Source organism: Mycteria americana, chromosome 2 (assembly GCF_035582795.1).
Source record: "Mycteria americana isolate JAX WOST 10 ecotype Jacksonville Zoo and Gardens chromosome 2, USCA_MyAme_1.0, whole genome shotgun sequence".
In the NCBI taxonomy this organism is placed as follows: Eukaryota; Metazoa; Chordata; class Aves; order Ciconiiformes; family Ciconiidae; genus Mycteria; species Mycteria americana.
In genome coordinates, this window is record NC_134366.1 from 47,901,016 (window position 1) to 47,919,230 (window position 18,215).

Consider the following 18,215-nt stretch of genomic DNA (forward strand, 5'->3'; position numbering starts at 1 on the left):
TCTTAAATGTGTTTTTATGAAGAATTTTTACCTTCCCTTGCTCATGTGTCAAATATGATTTTCATAGGGAGTGTCAAATATGATTTTCATAGGGAGTGTCAAATATGATTTTCCTACAGATCTCTTATCTGTACAGGGTTAAGGCGTCACCTGTGTACTGTCATCCCATGAATGTGCCACAGGACCGTGGTGGTCCAGAAACTTTTTCAGCTATTCTGCAAATGGATATGGTTTGAATGATCCATCGGGAAGGGCAAACATTCAGCAATGTCAGTCCTGTACACCGACCAGCGGGCCCCCTACCCCCCAGGTACAGGAGAGATTAGCAAAACATTACAGTATTTGATACCTGAAATCAGTTGTTCAATAAAAGGCACAATGAAATAGAAGCTGTGCTGCAATGATAATTTAGCCTGCTACAGCCAGTGATAGATCTGATGTGCCTTTGGAATGAAAAGGATAGCAGATGAGCCTTTATTTGTCTTTTAGGACAATGGACATCAAGCTGATGAAACTAAACATCATCACCCTTTCAGGTGAGAAGCTTGCCTTACAACCAACTTTTTTTTTTTGTATCTGGTGTCAGATTTATTTTAGAAAACTTTGTAGCTCACTGTAGTGTTGCCAGTTCAAATCTATATTAGTGCTTTTATTGTTTTGTAGGAAACTGGCATTTAGTGAATGGGTTATAGGTCTGCCCCTCCACCTCTGACAGTCCAGTATCTTGTAACTTACAGGAAAAAAGGAAGATAGTTTTTCCATTATCCTTTAATTTATCCTTAATTTTATTTATTCAATAAATAGGGTTTATGAAATGAGATGAAACTATAGTGGAAGCTATGCCACATGGAGTTTATTAGGCGAGCTTAATGATGCAACTCTGTCTAACAAACTGATGCTCTTGGTGATATTTTTAAATTCATGTTAAGGTTGAGCGGTTTATAACAAAGCAGTTGTGGCAGACTGACAGGGCCTGTCTTCACATGCATTTGCACTATACTTGGTACATGCATGTGGGCAAAAGCTGCCTTCTAAGGCAGATGTAGTAAATCACAAAATCTTTACTTTGTTTAGTCTGTTCACATTTGTGCTTATCCTCAGGTAAACTGAGACAATTTCTATCCAACTTAAAATTTGCATGATTTATCACTTCCAGATGCTGGGTTAATGTGTTTTCATCCTGAAATGCTGGGTTAATGTGTTTTAATCCATTGATTAAAAAAAGAAAAAATGTTCTGCATTTAAAGGTATACTCTGGGGTTAAAGATTCTGATGCAGATCCTGAACAGTGTTGGGCAACTACAGTGTCCATTAAGTCAAATACTAAACTTCTTAGCAGAATCTTGAGCAGATTCACCTCATTTGCTCTGACCTGTTTTTCACTGCAAAAAAACTCGCAGAAAGAGAGCACAAAAAATTGCTTAGATGTAATTCCTTGAGTATGTATACTACAAGTGTTTATGCATCTATCTTGAAAGCTGTTTTCATCTGGGAGCTGCACAGTCTCATGAAAAAAAAGGATGGTGTCAATCAAGTATGAAAATATTAGACTTGTACAAGTGCACCCATGTGAATGTGTAGCCATGAGAAAGATGTTTCAATCAGAGATAGTGTATATTTGCTGTCGTTTAGTCCTTTCTCGCCTCATTCTTAAATTTTTCAAGTGGATTAACTAGTTTTTCTCTTGACCAGGCCTCAGGATTGTGAGTTTAGTGGTAGCTTTGCCCGTGACATGTAAATTTCCAAATCTAACTTGATGGTGATGACAGCACTAGTTTTGATGAATTAAGTATGCAGAGTATAAAAGGAGAGTTATGAAGCAGGACAACTTAAAAGTTTGGGGCCTGGAATCAATGTCATGATAGGATTCTTTTTTCAATTAGGAAAATCTGTTAGAAGCAGTGAACACCATAGTTTGACTTACTGCTTTTCGTGACTCATCATATGAAATTTCCTTCTTTTGCGCCTCCATAATCCAAAAGTAGAAGACTTTGTATCACTTGTTATCTTACAGAGACTGTCATGCTTCTGCCAGCAAACTGGAAGGAAAACTTTTTTTTTTTTTAATTTAAACCACTACATCTTCTCTAAAAAAACTAGAACAGTGCAATTGCCCCTCTACTTGGTGTGCTGTAGTCCACACTGCGTGGAGCTCCTTGTGATGGGAGCAGGGATAGATTCACCACGAACGTTGACTATGTGATCTCTGTTCCAGCATTAACCTTGCTTACAGTGGCATTACTAGCTCATCCACATCATGGCTGCCTCTCACCCTGTTTTTTACACCTTTTTCAGTTACTGTGTTTCAGAAGGGATGGACTTTTCTGCTAAATCTCTCTTGCACTGGAAATGAACCAAAAGATCTCTCTAGTTACCCTCAAGTCGTGTGGCCAGTAGAGTCACTCTTACAGTAGCTGGTCACTGCCAGTGCCAGGCAGTCTAAAGTGCAATAGCTTTTCTTTTTCCTTCTAAGGAAAGAGATTACTGGAGAGGTTGGAATGAAAGCCCCATCTGTAGGCTGGATCCTTATCTACTGTGAACTGTGGTATTGAAGTCACTGATGCTTTGCTAATTCATATCCCCAGGGATATGTTGGGCAGGAAATAAATTGAAAAAAAAGCTGCCTGTCTTTCCTGAGACAGCTGATTGCTATAAAACAGAAGAGAACAAAAAGTGTGTGAGTTTTGAGACACTATGATACATAGAAGATGTTTCCTGGAAAAGAAGATGACACAGCTGTAGGTTAAAGCAAGTTGAAAATAAAATGAAAAACTGAAGAGATAAAGTCAGGGTTCTTCCAGTCTTCTTCCTTCATTGAATAAATGGTATGTGCAGACAGTGTGTTCTGATCCTTGGCACAAATTCAAAATCAAGTTCTCTGTGAGGCAGCCTTACAAGTTTATTAGTTAAGCTTATTAATGGAGTTTAAATAGCTTTATGTCCCACTGTAGAAAAATTACATCCCTTAAAACTTTGCTTAGTGATTGAAAACAGGCTAATTGTTAAATTCCAGAAGCCTTACCACAAACAGCTTGAGATATGGATTTGTTCAGGAAGCAGAAAATATGGTAGGGTATGATATGGTAGGGCCATTGGTTTCTGAAGGAGTGCAGTGTGTAATTAACCTTGTTATCAAGCTGTTGCAACAGTATTCTTTTATGAGCCCTGGTCTCTCTCAGGCTTATGGCGATACGTAAAAAGTTCTACATAAGTAAAAGGAACAAAAGGAGGAAAAGGAAAAGATTTTCCTCAAACTCTTCCTTGGAATGGTTGCCTTAAATATGAGTCATTCAACTCTGAAAAAGCACCTTTGCACGGGTGGCCTGACGGTGTGCTAAAGTTACCCTACTAGCACAGTAAATCCCTGACAAGTTTCTAGACATATCCTGAGCAAGCAGTTGGAAATTGCAGCCACTTATTTTGTCTGTTCTATAAAAAGTAGCATTAAAATGACCTGAAAATTCTCCTCCAGTTCATTGCCTCTATATATTTTGGTCAAGCCAGTAGTTATATCTACACTTTTAAGTTGTCTGGTTACAATTGTAAAGGCCATCTGCTTCAGTAGTTGGAAGAATAAGTGATACAGGGTTTATATCAGTCTAATCAACAGATGAGGGTTTGTTGACAGAATTAACCATTTGTAGTTGAATCTTTTAGGATTTTCATGTATTCGTGCAAGTCATACCTATTGAATGAAATTGTGATGGACACACATGAAGTTATAGACACCTTGACCACTGGCATTTGCTAGTCAAATCTGTTTAAGTTTTTCCAGGTAATATTTTAAAAAATTGATGAACCTCTAATTTCTTCATAAAGCATTCAAAACATTTTGAAACTGTGGAATACAACATGTAATTTGTTGACTGCAAAGATCTGGGATTTTTCTTATTAGCTGTCAACAGCAATACAATTTCTAGAAACCTTCTGTGAGCTTCAGCAGAACATAAATAAGTCCTTTATTTCTGTAACACTGCTTGCTCTTTTTGTTATTTTTTTCTTTTTTAATTAAGTGTTTCAGCATGTGGCTATTACATATACTCTATCCTGAGACTAGAGTAATTAGTAGGGAGTGGGAAGCCAGGACATCTTTTTTTAAATGCTGCTTTTGATGACTACCTTAGAAAAAGGTGGCGAGGGACAACATAACCCCTGTGGAAACAATCTTGAAGAGTGTTGGAAACAATCTTGAAGAGTGTTGTACTTTTCCATCTCCAATCCATTAAGTAAAGAATCTGAAGGAGAACTTGTATCCAGATGTACTATATATAGCTGATGAGCACAAGCTTGGTGTACGGTGTATGTAAGTGAGAAGATACCTAGGAAGACTGTTACTTTTAACACCGTACAAGGTGAAGTATTTTTAATTAAATTAATTTCTTTTTCTCTTTAAGATTTAGGCTTGTCCTCTCTCCTGTTTGGTTAATCTAAGGGAATTTTGTCTTGAATCATCATCTCTGATCTGGACAAGTGAGCTTTCAGCATATTCCTTCCAATTTAAGTTTGAGACATCTCAAACATTTCTGCAGCATGTACAAGCATTTTTATGACCTAGAACAACTCTAGATATATTTGGCTACATAGTTGCTGCTGTCTCCCTTTCATTGAAGGCATATTTACTACCTGTTGAGGCCAGCATCACCAGGTTGTACTGGGACGCACTTCCACGCTCAACTTTCAGAGGATCCCAGGAGCTCTGCTTTCAGTGTTTGGAGGTAATTAGCATGCTTTAAAAAGGAACTGAACTTCAGTTAAATTATCTGTATGTCACTATTTTGGGCAATAGAGTATGTAAGATTCCACTTTTTTTTTTTTTTTTAGCTTTCCTGACACCAGACGAAGTAAAAGCATTTCTTTAGAAGCCCTTTTGCAACCCAATTCAACCTACAACCTTCTGAAGCAAAATTAGAGTGTAGAAACAGAACTGCTCATGTAAGAATTCCAATCAGTAAATAAATGAAGGCATATGGTAGACTTGAACTGAAACATTGGCCAGGAAATCTTAGTAGTGCTCAGGGAAAAAACAGTGATGCTATATTTGTTCTTTTCTTTTGTGTGGTCCTAAGGAAACAGAGGACTCTTTTTGTAGATGACGCTATAGAGGCCAAATTCCATGACTGACTCCCTGCGCATATGCAGTACGAACTGGTGTTTAATTGTGTGTTATCTCAAAGTATTTTTCCTACATAGGTTTTTCACTGTGCGTGAAGAACTGGCTTTGTGGATTAAAAAAAAATGTAGTGAAGGAGGTTATGTGCACAAGCCTTGCTGGATTTATTGGGGACAGGGCTTTGAAGGAAGAGAACTCAGCACCTTCAGTGCTACTCTAGGGACTCAAAAGATATTCCTGCATCTGCCAAGGTAGTCCTATGTAATAGTGACAAATCATATATGACAAACTTTTCACAGGTAGTCTCTAACTGTGTGTTCTAGGAGTTTAGGGGTTTGTTTGTTTGTTTTGATTTTTCTCTGCATGCCTGAGTCTAGCTCTTTTTAACTGAGATGTGCTTTAAGTGATAGGTACCCTGAAATGCCACATCTGAAGTTGAGTACACCGAATTAACAGATATTTTTGTTCTTAACAACTTGGTTCCTTGGCTTCCCTCTGTCAAATGAAGCAAAAAGTACCCTCATTTTGCAAGTGTGATACAGCTCATTTCAGTGTTTAAAAGCTTGGTATTATAGTATTTCAAAAAAAATCAGTGGACACTACTTTTTGAGAAAATACAGTATTTTGAGGGATGCCAAATCATTTTCAAATTAATTACCCTTCAAGGAGAAATTGGAATTTTTGGCTCTTGTTTTGGTTCAATGTGAAGCCACATTTTTAAGTTCCTTAGCTCCTTGCAAAACTGTTTTTTCTACTAAGAGCTCTAATGGAGTGACACTGTTTCTGAGGATTATTAACAAATGTTTGCATATGCATTAACTTACATTATATACCTAGTGCATGGTGACTATACCTAGTGCATGGTGAGTGTCACAAAAGGCATTTTCTAGGTTACCTGCATGACTACTCTAGACATCTGAGAAAGTGTCAGCTTTCCACAGTTCTAGCATTTGCTTTGGTCTGTTCTCACAATATGGCAATATCTAAAACATGCTGCTTAATTTTCATTGCTTTTGCAACAGCAGTAGTTGTAAAGATGATGACCATAAAGCTATTCAGCTCTGATTTGCCTGCATACAATCATTTACATAATTCTTCCACACATTCAAATCCAAATATGGTATCATTCAGTAAAGCAAATCCTGTTTCCTTCAGTGAATAAGCAAAGAGCCTGTGGATAAACAAAATGTATTCCAAATGATTCAAAGTAAAATATGCAGCTAATAATAATATTAGGATGCTTGAGAAATGTATATGTAACGTCCATGGGCTAAAATCTCTGCTTTGTTTATATTACAGACTTTTCATTTGACAAGACATGATGAACTTTGAATTAATTATGGGCGATACGGTAGTTTTGGTGGTTTGCAGTAAGGAAAGATAGGATGAGAAAAGGTATCGTTGCTTTTTCAGTTTTCCAAGACTTACAGCAATGAGCAAAGCACTGGGAAGTTTCAGAGGAGACGTTAAAATGAACAGCATCCTGCTTTCTTTGTTTCTTGTTACAGCATATATATTTTTTGCATTTCAGTGAAAGCTTGGTTTAAATTTTATTTACTTACTTTAAAAGACTAGTTATAAGCAATGCCTAGAACTGGCAAGAAAGAGGACATATGCCTCGCATCTCTAGCTACAAAATGACAGTTTTCCAGTTGTTTTCAGGGCAGATCTTGTGAAGGTATTCACAAGCAAAACTCTTGATTCTTTCTAGCTTCATATTTTCCTGCTATCAAAAGTGGTAGATTCTGGCAAAACTGTGTATAATTTTCAGCATTAGAAATAAGAGGACAATTAGGTTCTTTTAGCCAAGTGATGTTAGCAAAAGTTTCACATCCATGACTATTGCAAGGCCACAATTTTCTTACATCAAGCTTTTATAAAACAAGAACCTCCATCTTGCCACCACCAGTAAGCTCAGATTGTTGGAGTCCTGTTTCAAAGGTCCATCTAGCATATGTTAGCGGATAATGTACTGGTGATTCAAAAACTCCTGTAACCTTATGTGTAAACTGTTGCCTTCGATTTTGAATTCCCCACTTTGTGGTAGTTCAACAAGAGTTGACTTACCCTATTTCTGTTCTAAAGCAAGACTTTTTATAAAAATAATTTGTTCCAGATGAGTACTTTGAGTACTTACTCCTGTGTTTAGGATGCTTTCCCACTCAGTATTCCTGGGAGCAGGAGAGTCACATCTGCTAGTTTTCTTAAGCACTTTTGGCTTTGAGAAGCTGCTTTCATGAATGAAATGTTTGTGCTTAGTTCGCTTAATATCCTTTGCTAAATGAGTCAGTGAAGCACATGTGGGTAAGGTTGATATTCGTAGCCTTTATGCTGTTCACATTTGTCTACTTTCCAGTCAAAGGAACTAGCAAGGATATGACAAATTACTTGTATCATCCTCTGGGTTTAGCTGGCCTATTTTACAAGACCCGTCAAATGGTTTGGGTTTCCTGCTTTAATGCTTTTTATTGGTCACCTTTGTGTTCTTTTCTATAAGCAAACAAACTTGATCCTTGGTACTGCCATGATACCTCTTTGGTACTGACATAATACTATGTGTCTTATGCAAAGGAGGTCTAAAGCCAGGATTGATAGGAAAGAGAGAAGAATAACAAATGCATCTCCTACTCCATAAGGACTTTCTGATTTGGGAAAGGTACTCCTCATACCAAGGAGGTCTTTTGACCTCCTTTACTCCCTTATAACAAAACCGTTAGTAGGAGGCAAACCCACCTTGCTGTGAAATACATATAAATATATATATACACGTTATTGATTACAATCCCAAATTATCATATGGGGTCCCCTTCCACCCTTCTTTTAATGACGCCAAAGAACAAAATGGTTAGGAGTTTGAAAGTGAGCTTGTTACGGATCAGAATGAGTCATTGCTAGGTAAGAACTCATTTAACAAGGCTAGAGACTCTTCAGCTTCACAGCTCCATTTACAGGGTTTGATTTTCAAGTTCTCTCCCCCATCTGGGATGAAAGGCAAAATGTAACATTGCGCCTGATTTCTTTCTTGAGGAAACTAAACCAGGAAAAAAGTCTAAAGCCATGGTCCTGTGTACAGTAATGTTCATATTTTAATGACAACATGGGATGGTCTCATTGAATTCATGCACTTAAAGGCAAACTTCAATTAACTTCAGCTGAGTATAGCAATTAAATTAGGGTGTGATTAGTAAATAGCTATTTACAGAGCGTGTGAAGTGAAGAAGTGAAAGCTTGTCAGGCTCTCAGAATAACCAGCTGTGCGTTTTGTAACCAGTATAACCAGCATTGCAATTTGTGCTGTTTAAGCCAGCAGGAAGATATAAGTATGAACGATAATGAATGTTTAAGGCCTGCAGAATAATAACTTGCAAATTATTAAGCTTTACTCAGAAAAGAAAAACAGACAATAAGCTTATAAAAGGTGTACCAAATACTGAAATGGAAAATCGTTACGTCTGTCCATTCTTTAGAATCAAGTCAGCAAGTAAACCTCCATCCCACTAGCTCGCAGACAGGCAGACACCAATTCTAACAGTAAATGAAATTGACTTTTAATGTCAGTCAATTTTTACATTTAAGACTGGGTGTAGACACCTAATGGGCTGGTTGTGTGCTTGTTTGTACATGTGTGTGTGGGGGGAGTGTTCCTATCCTTACGGCCACATCCTTTCCAGCTGTGGCTGCTTGCCCTTCTAAACGAAACCACTCTTTGGAACATCTTGAACCTCACGTTGATCACATTGACTTCCTCAGTCAGGTAAGTCACCCAGGGTGCCGTTGCTTGAATCTGTGTCTGGCCATGTGATTGTACCTGGAATCCTTAGGAAACTCTTCTTTTCTCTGAGAAACCTGCAGCGAGTAAAGCTGCAACTTTCTTCCTGAGACATTTCAGTGCTAACAAAATGACAATGTACTTGTAGGAAACAAAACGTGCCTGTAGAGAGGAGACAACTGATAAAAAGACTTCTTCATTTACATAAAGAACTGATACCTAGAAAATATTTTGCATTGTTTTTACAGCAACATTTATCCTTATTCTGGTATTAGTATGTCTCAGTGGTGAAAGTTCAATATGTGGACATATGAGGAGAATGCTGAGGTGGGAGAGTGGGATGGATTTCTCCTGGGTTTACTGTTTGGTGAAACCAGGCAGTTGCACAGATGGCATCCAGGCTTTAAATTTGCTTTAGTGAGAGAAAAGGGGTTGGCGGAGGAAAGGGATAACTAACTGTGGCATGTGAGCTGAAGCTGGCAGTCTGCTGCATTCAAGGACTCGGGCTTTTTCAAAAGACTTCAGAAGGAATGAAATCAGCATGTAAAAGTTGAAGAAACCTAACTGGAGTACTTCAGTAGGTAGGAGAAAGCTACATGATCGCATTCATTTGCACTGGTAGAGACGGTATCTGAAGTTGTCACAAGAAAGATTGTGTTCCTTCTCTTAATATATACGAATGGAAGAGGGGAAGTGTTCCCAAACCAGGGTGTGCAGGGAGATCCTGCATGCAACATGATTATAAATTATAGGTGAAAAACAGATGTTGCCTCAAAAACTCCATGCTTTTGATAGTGTGCTTAAGAAGTGTATGAACATTTGACCGTGCATTTTGCTCTGGTGGCAGACATCTACAAAATGACTTACTTTTACCTGTGTAAAACACTGAAGCAACCGAAGATAAAATTGGGGCATTAGTTGATTAAAAAAGAAGAAACAAAACATAGTTGCAAGCAATCTTTGTGAAGCATTTAAAGAATTTAGGAGTACTGTTGATCTTTTTCTTCCTTTGAGATTTATTGCATGCATATTGGTGGGTCTCTGGGAACAAATAAGGAAAAATGCTGGCAGTAAAATAAGCTTTAAAATATGTATCCTTTTATACTGTTTTTATAAGGCTTTTAATAATTTTCATACTGTTGTCTCCTAAAATAGCATTAAAGTGGAAAGAAGTCTTAGATTTTTGAGAATTGCTGTCTTATCATCTTACATAGGTTATGCCTATATATATTTATATAAACAACAACAGATATGCATATTTAAGTAGCTTATAATAGGACCCTGTATATACTGCTTTATGTTCAAATACGTTTTGGAATTAACATACTGCTAGCTTAACGTGCAGAATTGATAATGCTCTGTGACACTGCATGTTTCTGAGTTACTTAGGCTTTGATCCATAGTACCTATGAGCTGTATGGCATGAGTTTTCCATTAAATCACTTCTTTCATTTTACTTTAGGAAATAATGAAGAATACACGTAGAAGGCATAAAGTACCTCTGTTTATGCAGCTTGTAGTGCATGATTGGAATTCTCTATGCGAAGATAAGGCAAAATAAATGGTACAAGTAGGGAAACTAGTCCACACACATTTTCGAATTGCAGTGTCCCTGTGTATTTAAAGAAGTTGCCTGATGTCAATAGAGGCTACTGAAGGGAAAAATAAAGAGCAAGTGGAAAATAGGTTTCCATCTGCATTCACTGTTTAGGAAGAGTGGGAGAGATTTTGCAGCTGTGGGGTATCTGACCCTATGAGCTGGCAACATTCTTGAGGTGTGAGGGTGGAGGAAGCTGAAGGAGGCAAACAGAGACTACAGCTGTTAGGGGGTATGGAAATAGATGCATAGCTCAACAGTTGCTGATTATTGTGTATGGTATAACAGTAAGAGCTAGACTTTGGTACAAAATTCAAATGTTTACGTTACTGAGGAAAGTCTAGCCCCTTGCTAAAACAGCAACTGTATTTTGCTCATCTGTCTGTGGGCAACCATATACAACCTGAAAGCATGGTGATATCGGTGCCCTTGAGTTTTCACAAACTCAGTGTTTTGCTGTAAAAATCTCCACCACTATAACTAGAGGCTTTGGAAATACTGGCAGCATTTTACATACATGCTCTTGAATATGTACTTTTCTAGCTGCGTCTATAGATCTATGTATGATTTATTAAAACCAGATAGTTCAAGATGCTTACTGCTCCTCTGGTGCAATAACTGTGCTATCAAAGTAGGTACTGCATAATACAGTAATGAAAGTTAGTAATCATGATTGTTTTATTTTGGATATCATTAAAATATTTAATTGTGTCTCAGTATAAACTTTTTGCTTATTAACATCTAAAAAAGAGGCTGATGTCATGAGGCATAATAGTGAAAACAAATAACTGGGGGTCAAATCTCTGTCAAAGTGATCAAGGAGAACTCTTAAGAGGTTCAGTAACTATCAGGAATATATACAGAAAAATTAATTAAATCCAAGACAAAATTTAATTGTGAAGATGGCATATAAGATGATTGCAAAACATTTGTATTTGCTGTGGTTTCATATATGACATACCACAGCTTCCCTTATGTTAGAAGTGCTTATTAAAGAAAACTGCAATGTGCAGAGGCATGAAGAAGGTTTCCACAATGCACAAACCCCAGCATTGCCTTCTGTTCTTTTGAAGGACCACGTAGTACCTGGATGCCCTTTTGTTGCATAGGGACTGCAGTTACACCGGGAATCTCTGTGTTACTGCAGTACTAATAATAGTAAAAAGTGCCCATATGTGATAAATGTCTTGAAATATAGGAAATGTGGCTTTTTTTTCTCCCCACAGGAGAAGGTTCCAAAGAACCCTTCAAGAGCTACAATGGGGCTTGGTGTGGTGATACTTGGATATGAAGTTTCACTATTGCCTGAGGGTAGAATATAGAGTCAAGCAGAGGATTTCTGTTCATTGCTTTTTGTTATTTACAAGACCTAGGGTAATATTACATACTGTTACCCTAAGAACTTGGAACTGAACCCTGTGCTATGATGTTAGACCAGCTGTAGCCTTTCCACTAAATTGTCATTACAGATCCAAGATATAGTTTAAAAACGAGTGTAATGAATTGTTAACAGCAGCATTTGATCATCAACTTGTATTTTCACAGATACTTGGCTTGCTTTTTCAGTGGAATATAAATGCTGTTTTCAATATGATAAACGATCTAATTGGTTTGTGGTTTTAATATAAAAGTATAGCTGGTTTCAAAAGAGATTAGAAGAATTTATGGAAGTATGATCTTCACCCAAATGCAACCTGGAAATCTGTAAACCAGTCTGTGTGGAAGGGAGAAGATACCTACGTTCTTTAATTTTCCTTTTATGTTCTTTCCTTAAGCTAATTGTCAAAGATAAGGGATTGGGCAAGATGGACCTTTGTTCTGATCACTAGGACTTTTTTGGTGACTAGTGGCAAAGGGAAATTTATCAAACAAAAGTGACAGAAATAAAGAGGAGCAATCTGCATGTATAGGTAGATACCCGGCCCCCAGCACATACCTTGAAGATACTGAAAAGACTAACGTGTGGATTAACCTGTTATGCTGTAGCCATCGCTTAGATATGCTCTCCCTCTATATAGATTCAGTTTCACATCCTTCCACAAGAGGAATTTACCTGTGTCTGAGACTGGTTGATTCTGAGAAAGATGCTCCCGGTTCCAAGAAGCATGCCTAGGAAGCCCTCCCGTTGCTGGGAGGAGGAACTAGCTTGTCTTTTGCCTGCTGTCTGATAGCTTCTGTGTGTCTTCACATACATTTCCCTCCCTGTTACTTATAAGTTTAGGCAGTATTCATGCCAACGTAATTATTAGATGTTAAGCAATGGCAGAGACACAGATGCTGGGGAAATTTGTGTGTAAATCAGCTCCAAAATGAAATTCTAGATTCATTGTTCTCATCAGAATTCTAGAAACCCTGAAACCTTTAAAAAGCCAAGCCAGGATCCTGGGTTTGCTGAGGTTGCACTCTATGTCAAACCCAAGCCTGGAATATGAGTAGCTCAAGCTATCTCTTTCTTCTGATCTGAGCATCTGCTAGGATCAACCAACAGGTTCAAAAGATAGCCTGAGACAGAACAGTGTTTGGCTTATTTTATATTACTGATAGCCCAACAGTGCTTTGTATAAAATTTTGGTAATAAACAGGTGGGAGCACATAAAAGTCAGTAGCCATGCATCTTCCAGACCAATATACCTCTAGCATAGGCTGTATATTAGGTATGAGATTCTTAGGGTAGCCCCAGTGAGATGTCTTTTTCAGTCATTTGAGCATAATATCTGAGTTATGTCGGGTTTCTGAATTTTACCTCGCCCTCCTCAGTGACTCATTCCTCAGTCTAATTTCCACAGAATCCTTGCTACCAACAGGTGTGTTTTGGAGACCCGAGGAAGAGACTACATACAGTGTTGAACAGCATTACCTCTGGCGTGCACATCCATGGGAAAGAAGTACAGCATGGACAGCATCTCTGTCAAGCTGTTCGTTCCCCTAGAATGGGAAGAGAGATACTCTCAGTTGACAGAGGACCAGCTGCAAAGGGCTGGTGAGAGGAGTGACTTTGGCTGGCTGAAATGCAGCGGTGGCATCTTTTAGTTGCCTGTTTTAAATACTTGAATAACCAAAGGTCATAGAATAAATGCGCACTATACCTGATTTTCTCATTCTCCCTGCTGGACATACCTAGCCAACCTGGTTCTCTGCTACTCATGTCACCATGCAGAAGCATTTGGCCTTTATATTCATAAATTTTACCAAAAATCTTTTCTTAGTTTTGATCTGGGACAGAATGTGAGGGTGGAACTAGGAGGAAAGCAGCTGGAACTAATCAGAAAAGAAAGAGAACTTCAGCAGCTCCAAAGAAAAACAATATGAAATATTTTCATATCCATCCTTTTTTGCATGCTTGGCCTCCAAGGCTCTGGTTTATTATTTCTTTTTATTCTTTAAGCTATTTAGCGTACATGTGTTCTAGAATTGAATGTTTTTCAGACCTGTTTTGTTATTGCTTGTTTAGTGTATTTAAGCTCAACGTGGCTTAAGTTTGTACTTTCTTGCTGAGAGATTTTCATTCCCATTTCCCGTAACATTGAGCTGCGGTACTTTTATATTGCAAGTGTCTTCATTACTGGCCAGCTGGCATATTTCATTTGTAAATGAATGCTTGTTCTTATCTACGTCTATTGTATATAGATACCACCACCAATTTTTTCTTTTAAATAGATGTGTGGGTGGGGAATTTCAAGGCTAGAGGGGAATCTTAAAAGCATAACTCCCATTAATCTTACATTGTGAACAGCTCGCTTTTAGTTGAATTTTGGATCGTGGTAAATATAACTGTGTGAATCAGAACAAAGCATGATTGTGTGAGAGCAGAGCAGTGAACAGTTCATTTTGGTTATATGCTGTACATCAGTGTCAAACTAACAGCACTGTGTTGAAAGCCTGTATGTTAAAAGCTGAGGGAAGAAAATAAGAATTTAAAGTGCTGCTTTAAATTGCATACAGCTAGAAAGCTTCCATGTTGTTAACAAAATGCTTTTACCAATTTCCCCCACAATTAAAAATCTCTTTCTGAGGAAATCGTGCTCTGTATTTCTTACTGTCATTGTTTGTTTTTTCTAGGGAGGTTTTCAAAATGGATGACTGGAAACCACTTCTTGTTCTTCTCTTTGTTTCCACCTTCTGCTCTATAGATGCACAGCAGACTGGTAATACACTAAAGAAGTGACTCTTCATGTTGATAGCAAAATTATTTTTTTCCATTTATACCCAATGCAGAGAGAGATGAAGAATTGATGACAGTTTATTCTTTGTATAACTAGGGATAATGTGATATGTTTTTACAAAACACATATTTAAGCTAGGATAGGGCAGTTGTCCTAAAAACTGCAAAATTAAATGCAACAGCTCATTAAAATTTGGTTTTGTTCATGCGTGCTGAGGTTCTGTGTTTTCAACAGCAATGAAAAACTCTTACAATTGTAACGCCACCAAGAGCAAGATAAGTCACAGGATTTAGCATTTTTATTTTGGTAGTCAGGTCTTCTGGAAGATCTGCTGGAGAAAAAGTGTTCTGTCCAGTTGCAGAACACTTTCTGCATGTCTCTTGGTTTAGGGAAATAATAACTGTTTCATCCATGCCCTGCTAGTGTCATATGCTTCTGAAAGGTGTGGAAACACATGAGTTTAGTATTTGCTACAAGTAGATGTGGTTAGTCCTGTTTAAGTTGGCGTGAATTTATTTTTTTTCCCCTCAGATAATAAATATTTAGTAATGTATGCTTGCAGAATGGAGCTCAAAGTGCACGAGTAACTTTTCCTTTGGGCTCACTTGACAGCAGGTCAATACATTCTTATGATTGTGGTTCACATACAGAAGTGTGTGCAGCAATTACCATATGCATTTACTACATATAAGTTCTGAGCATGTTGCGTATGGAAATTGTGTCAGTCTTAATTTCAGAATCTCTCTTTTGCCTAAGAATGGTGCTGCAGAAGGATGCAGCCTCTGACCCTCTGTATGATGAACAGGGGAAAAGAAGGAACTAGTGGATGGTGAGAATTTATCAGGATAGATGTAAGGATTTTTCTGCAAAAGGCCAATAGGTCTTGGATTCTGAAAAGCAATCAGGAGGCAAAATTACTCTTCTATTAGATTACACATCCTGTAGGAAAACAAGAAAGTTACAAAATATTTCTTCAGTCTGCAGGAAAGCTTCTATGGCAGACATCATCTTCCTGGTAGATGGATCCTGGAGTATAGGGACAAAGAACTTCAAGATCATGCAAGACTTGTTGTACACAATAGTCAATGGCTTTGATATTGGGCAAGACAAAATCCGTGTTGGTATGATTCAGTACAGTGATGTGCCATACACTGAATTCTTGTTGAACGCTTACTATAACAAAAACGATATCCTACAGAAGATACAGAAATTACATTACAAAGGAGGAGGCACCAAAACTGGGCAGAGCCTCCAGTTTATGCTAGAGAATCACTTTGTAGCAAGTGCTGGTAGCCGAAAGGAAGAAGGGGTTCCTCAAATCGCTGTGGTGTTAACAAAAGGACAGGCTGAAGATAATGTTCAAAACCCAGCCACAGCAATCAAGAATGCTGGCATCACATTGTACGCCATAGGCGTTAAAGGTTCTGCTTTGTCTGAGCTTCAAGAAATAGCTAGTGAGCCAGCTGATAAGCATGTCTATGAAGTGGAAGATTTTGCTTCTCTGCAGGGACTCTCTTACAGTATTCTACAGGTGCTTTGTACTACACTAGAGGAGATAACCGGACCGGCCACCCAGGTTGCCCATGGTATGTCCTGAAAGAGCTGCTTTCTTTCCAGCTTTATTTTTTTTCTATGTGTAGATGAAGTACATGGAATTGCTGTGTATTGCCACAATACGGGTTTTAACTTCTTGCATCTTCCATATATTGCTAACTAGGTTTCAATAATATCAACTCATAACTGTGATAAATTTTGAGTACCTGTCTACCTTTAAAATATTCAAAATAACGGGGGCAGGGGGGAAGGTGAAGGGAGGAAAGAGAAGGCAGAAACATGCGACACAGTTGCAGTTTATTTCATGAATGATAAAATGTATAGTCAGTCCTTCCTTGCTCATGAACAAAGCTGCAGAAGAAGCTATAGTAATTCATTCTTCTATGTGATCTTCCTTGGGCAGCTTGCAGAAAAGCCACGTTGGCAGATGTTGTCTTTTTAGTGGATACTTCAACAAGTATTGGCCAGGAAAACTTTCAGAAGGTGAAGAATTTCCTCTCCACCTTGGTTTCAAGTCTTGATGTTGGCCTTGATGCAATCCAAGTTGGGCTGGCACAATACAGTGATGAGACTTACCAAGAATTCTTGCTGAATCAGTATTTATTGAAAAGTGATGTTTTGGAGCAGATTGAGAATTTGCTATATAAGAGTGGAGAAACTTACACAGGGAGAGCTCTGGATTTTGTCAGCAGAGTGTATTTCACTGAACCTGCTGGTAGCAGAGCTAAGGACTATGTCCCGCAGGTAGCCATTCTAATCACCGGTGGAGAATCCAATGATGAAGTTGAATTGCCTGCCAGGAAACTGAGGAACAGAGGCATCTCCCTCTATATTGTTGGAATTGGTGTCCAGAATACAGCTGAGCTTCAGCAAATAGCCAGCAAACCTTTTGGTAAATATCTGTATAGCGCTGGTAGTTTTGATGACCTTCAAGATCTCTCCACAAGACTTTTGGGAAACTTCTGCTTTGCAGTTGAAAGTCAGATAGAAGGTAAGAAGTTGTCCTTATACTTGTGCCGTTTCAGTTGCTCATACTGTGTAATTGTGAAAATAGGGTGTAGAAAAGTGGTCCTGGTTTTAATGTTGTTTACATCAGTGTTACTGTCATGTAATGTGACTGAAAACAAGGAGGCTAATTTTGAGTTAGGTTGCCGTTCAGGATGATGTTCTTGTTCTTCTTAACACATTTCAGTGTATGTGTTGAAGTTGGTGAGGTTTAACCATTAGTATAGGAAGGTAACGTTATGCTTGGTGCTGTCTGTAAGCTGAGCCTTAATGTATTGCAAAGAAAATCAGGATCAGATTCACAGATTCTGTGAAGCACATTCAATTTCATCTCATTAGAGCTGGTGGAGCCTTTTATAGAGAATGTTTTGTTTTGATGTCATTGAACAGTTTAACAGAGAATTATTTCTTGATTAAGCTATGCTTTTGGTAACTCTTAATTCCTCCAAAAACCTAGTTCAGAAATTGAACATTCTAGGAGTGACAAAAATGGAGGGAAGCCATATTTTCCCTTTTTTTTTAATACATTTGCTGAACAGCAAAATTCACAGAAAATATATTTTCCCTGTTTCTTCAAAGACTGTTATTGTTGAATGGTGAAAGGGGGAGGGATATAAAAGAGACATGGTAACAAAACTAAAATCAAAACAAAAAATTGGGGTTTAAAATAATGATAAATGTTTAAAATGTAATGTAGTTATAATTTAAAAAGGAAATTTATTTTTTCCCTGGTTTTGCAGAGGTCAGTGTAGATACCCCCACTAGTTTTTCTTGATGATGAGAAAAGTTTAGGGATTAGAGACTATGCTGGTAGTTAGCCACTTGGCTTTAATCCCCTTCTCCATCATAAACTGTTACACTGAGGGATGCATTTAGGTGCAGTTTCATTTGTCTTGCATCTGATGTGCCCTCCAGACATGCATATCTCTTTTCACTGACTGTAAGTGAAGTTAGAATGAATTTGTTCGTGTTCTCTGATATTCAGAGGGACTGTCTGCCCTTTGGAGCAACTCCTCA

The 18,215-nt window shown here is 38.1% G+C and overlaps 2 protein-coding genes across 2 annotated transcripts in view; both read left to right on the forward strand.

Annotated features, from left to right (window-relative positions):
* Positions 1 to 493: 493 nt before the first annotated feature.
* The window catches only part of LOC142406484 (collagen alpha-4(VI) chain-like), a 65,586-nt gene continuing 47,864 nt past the window's right edge, over positions 494 to 18,215 (forward strand). The window contains 6 exon segments of the mRNA XM_075495431.1: positions 494 to 536; positions 8,782 to 8,864; positions 14,490 to 14,522; positions 14,525 to 14,621; positions 15,252 to 15,254; positions 16,597 to 17,184. Coding sequence (XP_075351546.1) covers positions 494 to 536; positions 8,782 to 8,864; positions 14,490 to 14,522; positions 14,525 to 14,621; positions 15,252 to 15,254; positions 16,597 to 17,184 — 847 coding nt within the window.
* Positions 15,413 to 16,236, forward strand: LOC142406850 (collagen alpha-1(XII) chain-like). The gene is made up of 2 exons (XM_075495776.1): positions 15,413 to 15,468; positions 15,585 to 16,236. The coding sequence occupies exons 1-2, from the start codon at positions 15,413 to 15,415 to the stop codon at positions 16,234 to 16,236; spliced, it is 708 nt and encodes a 235-aa protein (XP_075351891.1).

What these genes read in the sequence shown, in the direction of transcription:
- LOC142406850 (XM_075495776.1), top strand. Translation starts at nt 15,413, where the DNA reads ATGCAGCCTCTGACCCTCTGTATGATGAACAGGGGAAAAGAAGGAACT. An exon ending in AAAGAAGGAACTAGTGGATG is followed by an intron (nt 15,469 to 15,584) that starts GTGAGAATTTAT and finishes CACATCCTGTAG; the next exon opens with GAAAACAAGAAAGTTACAAA.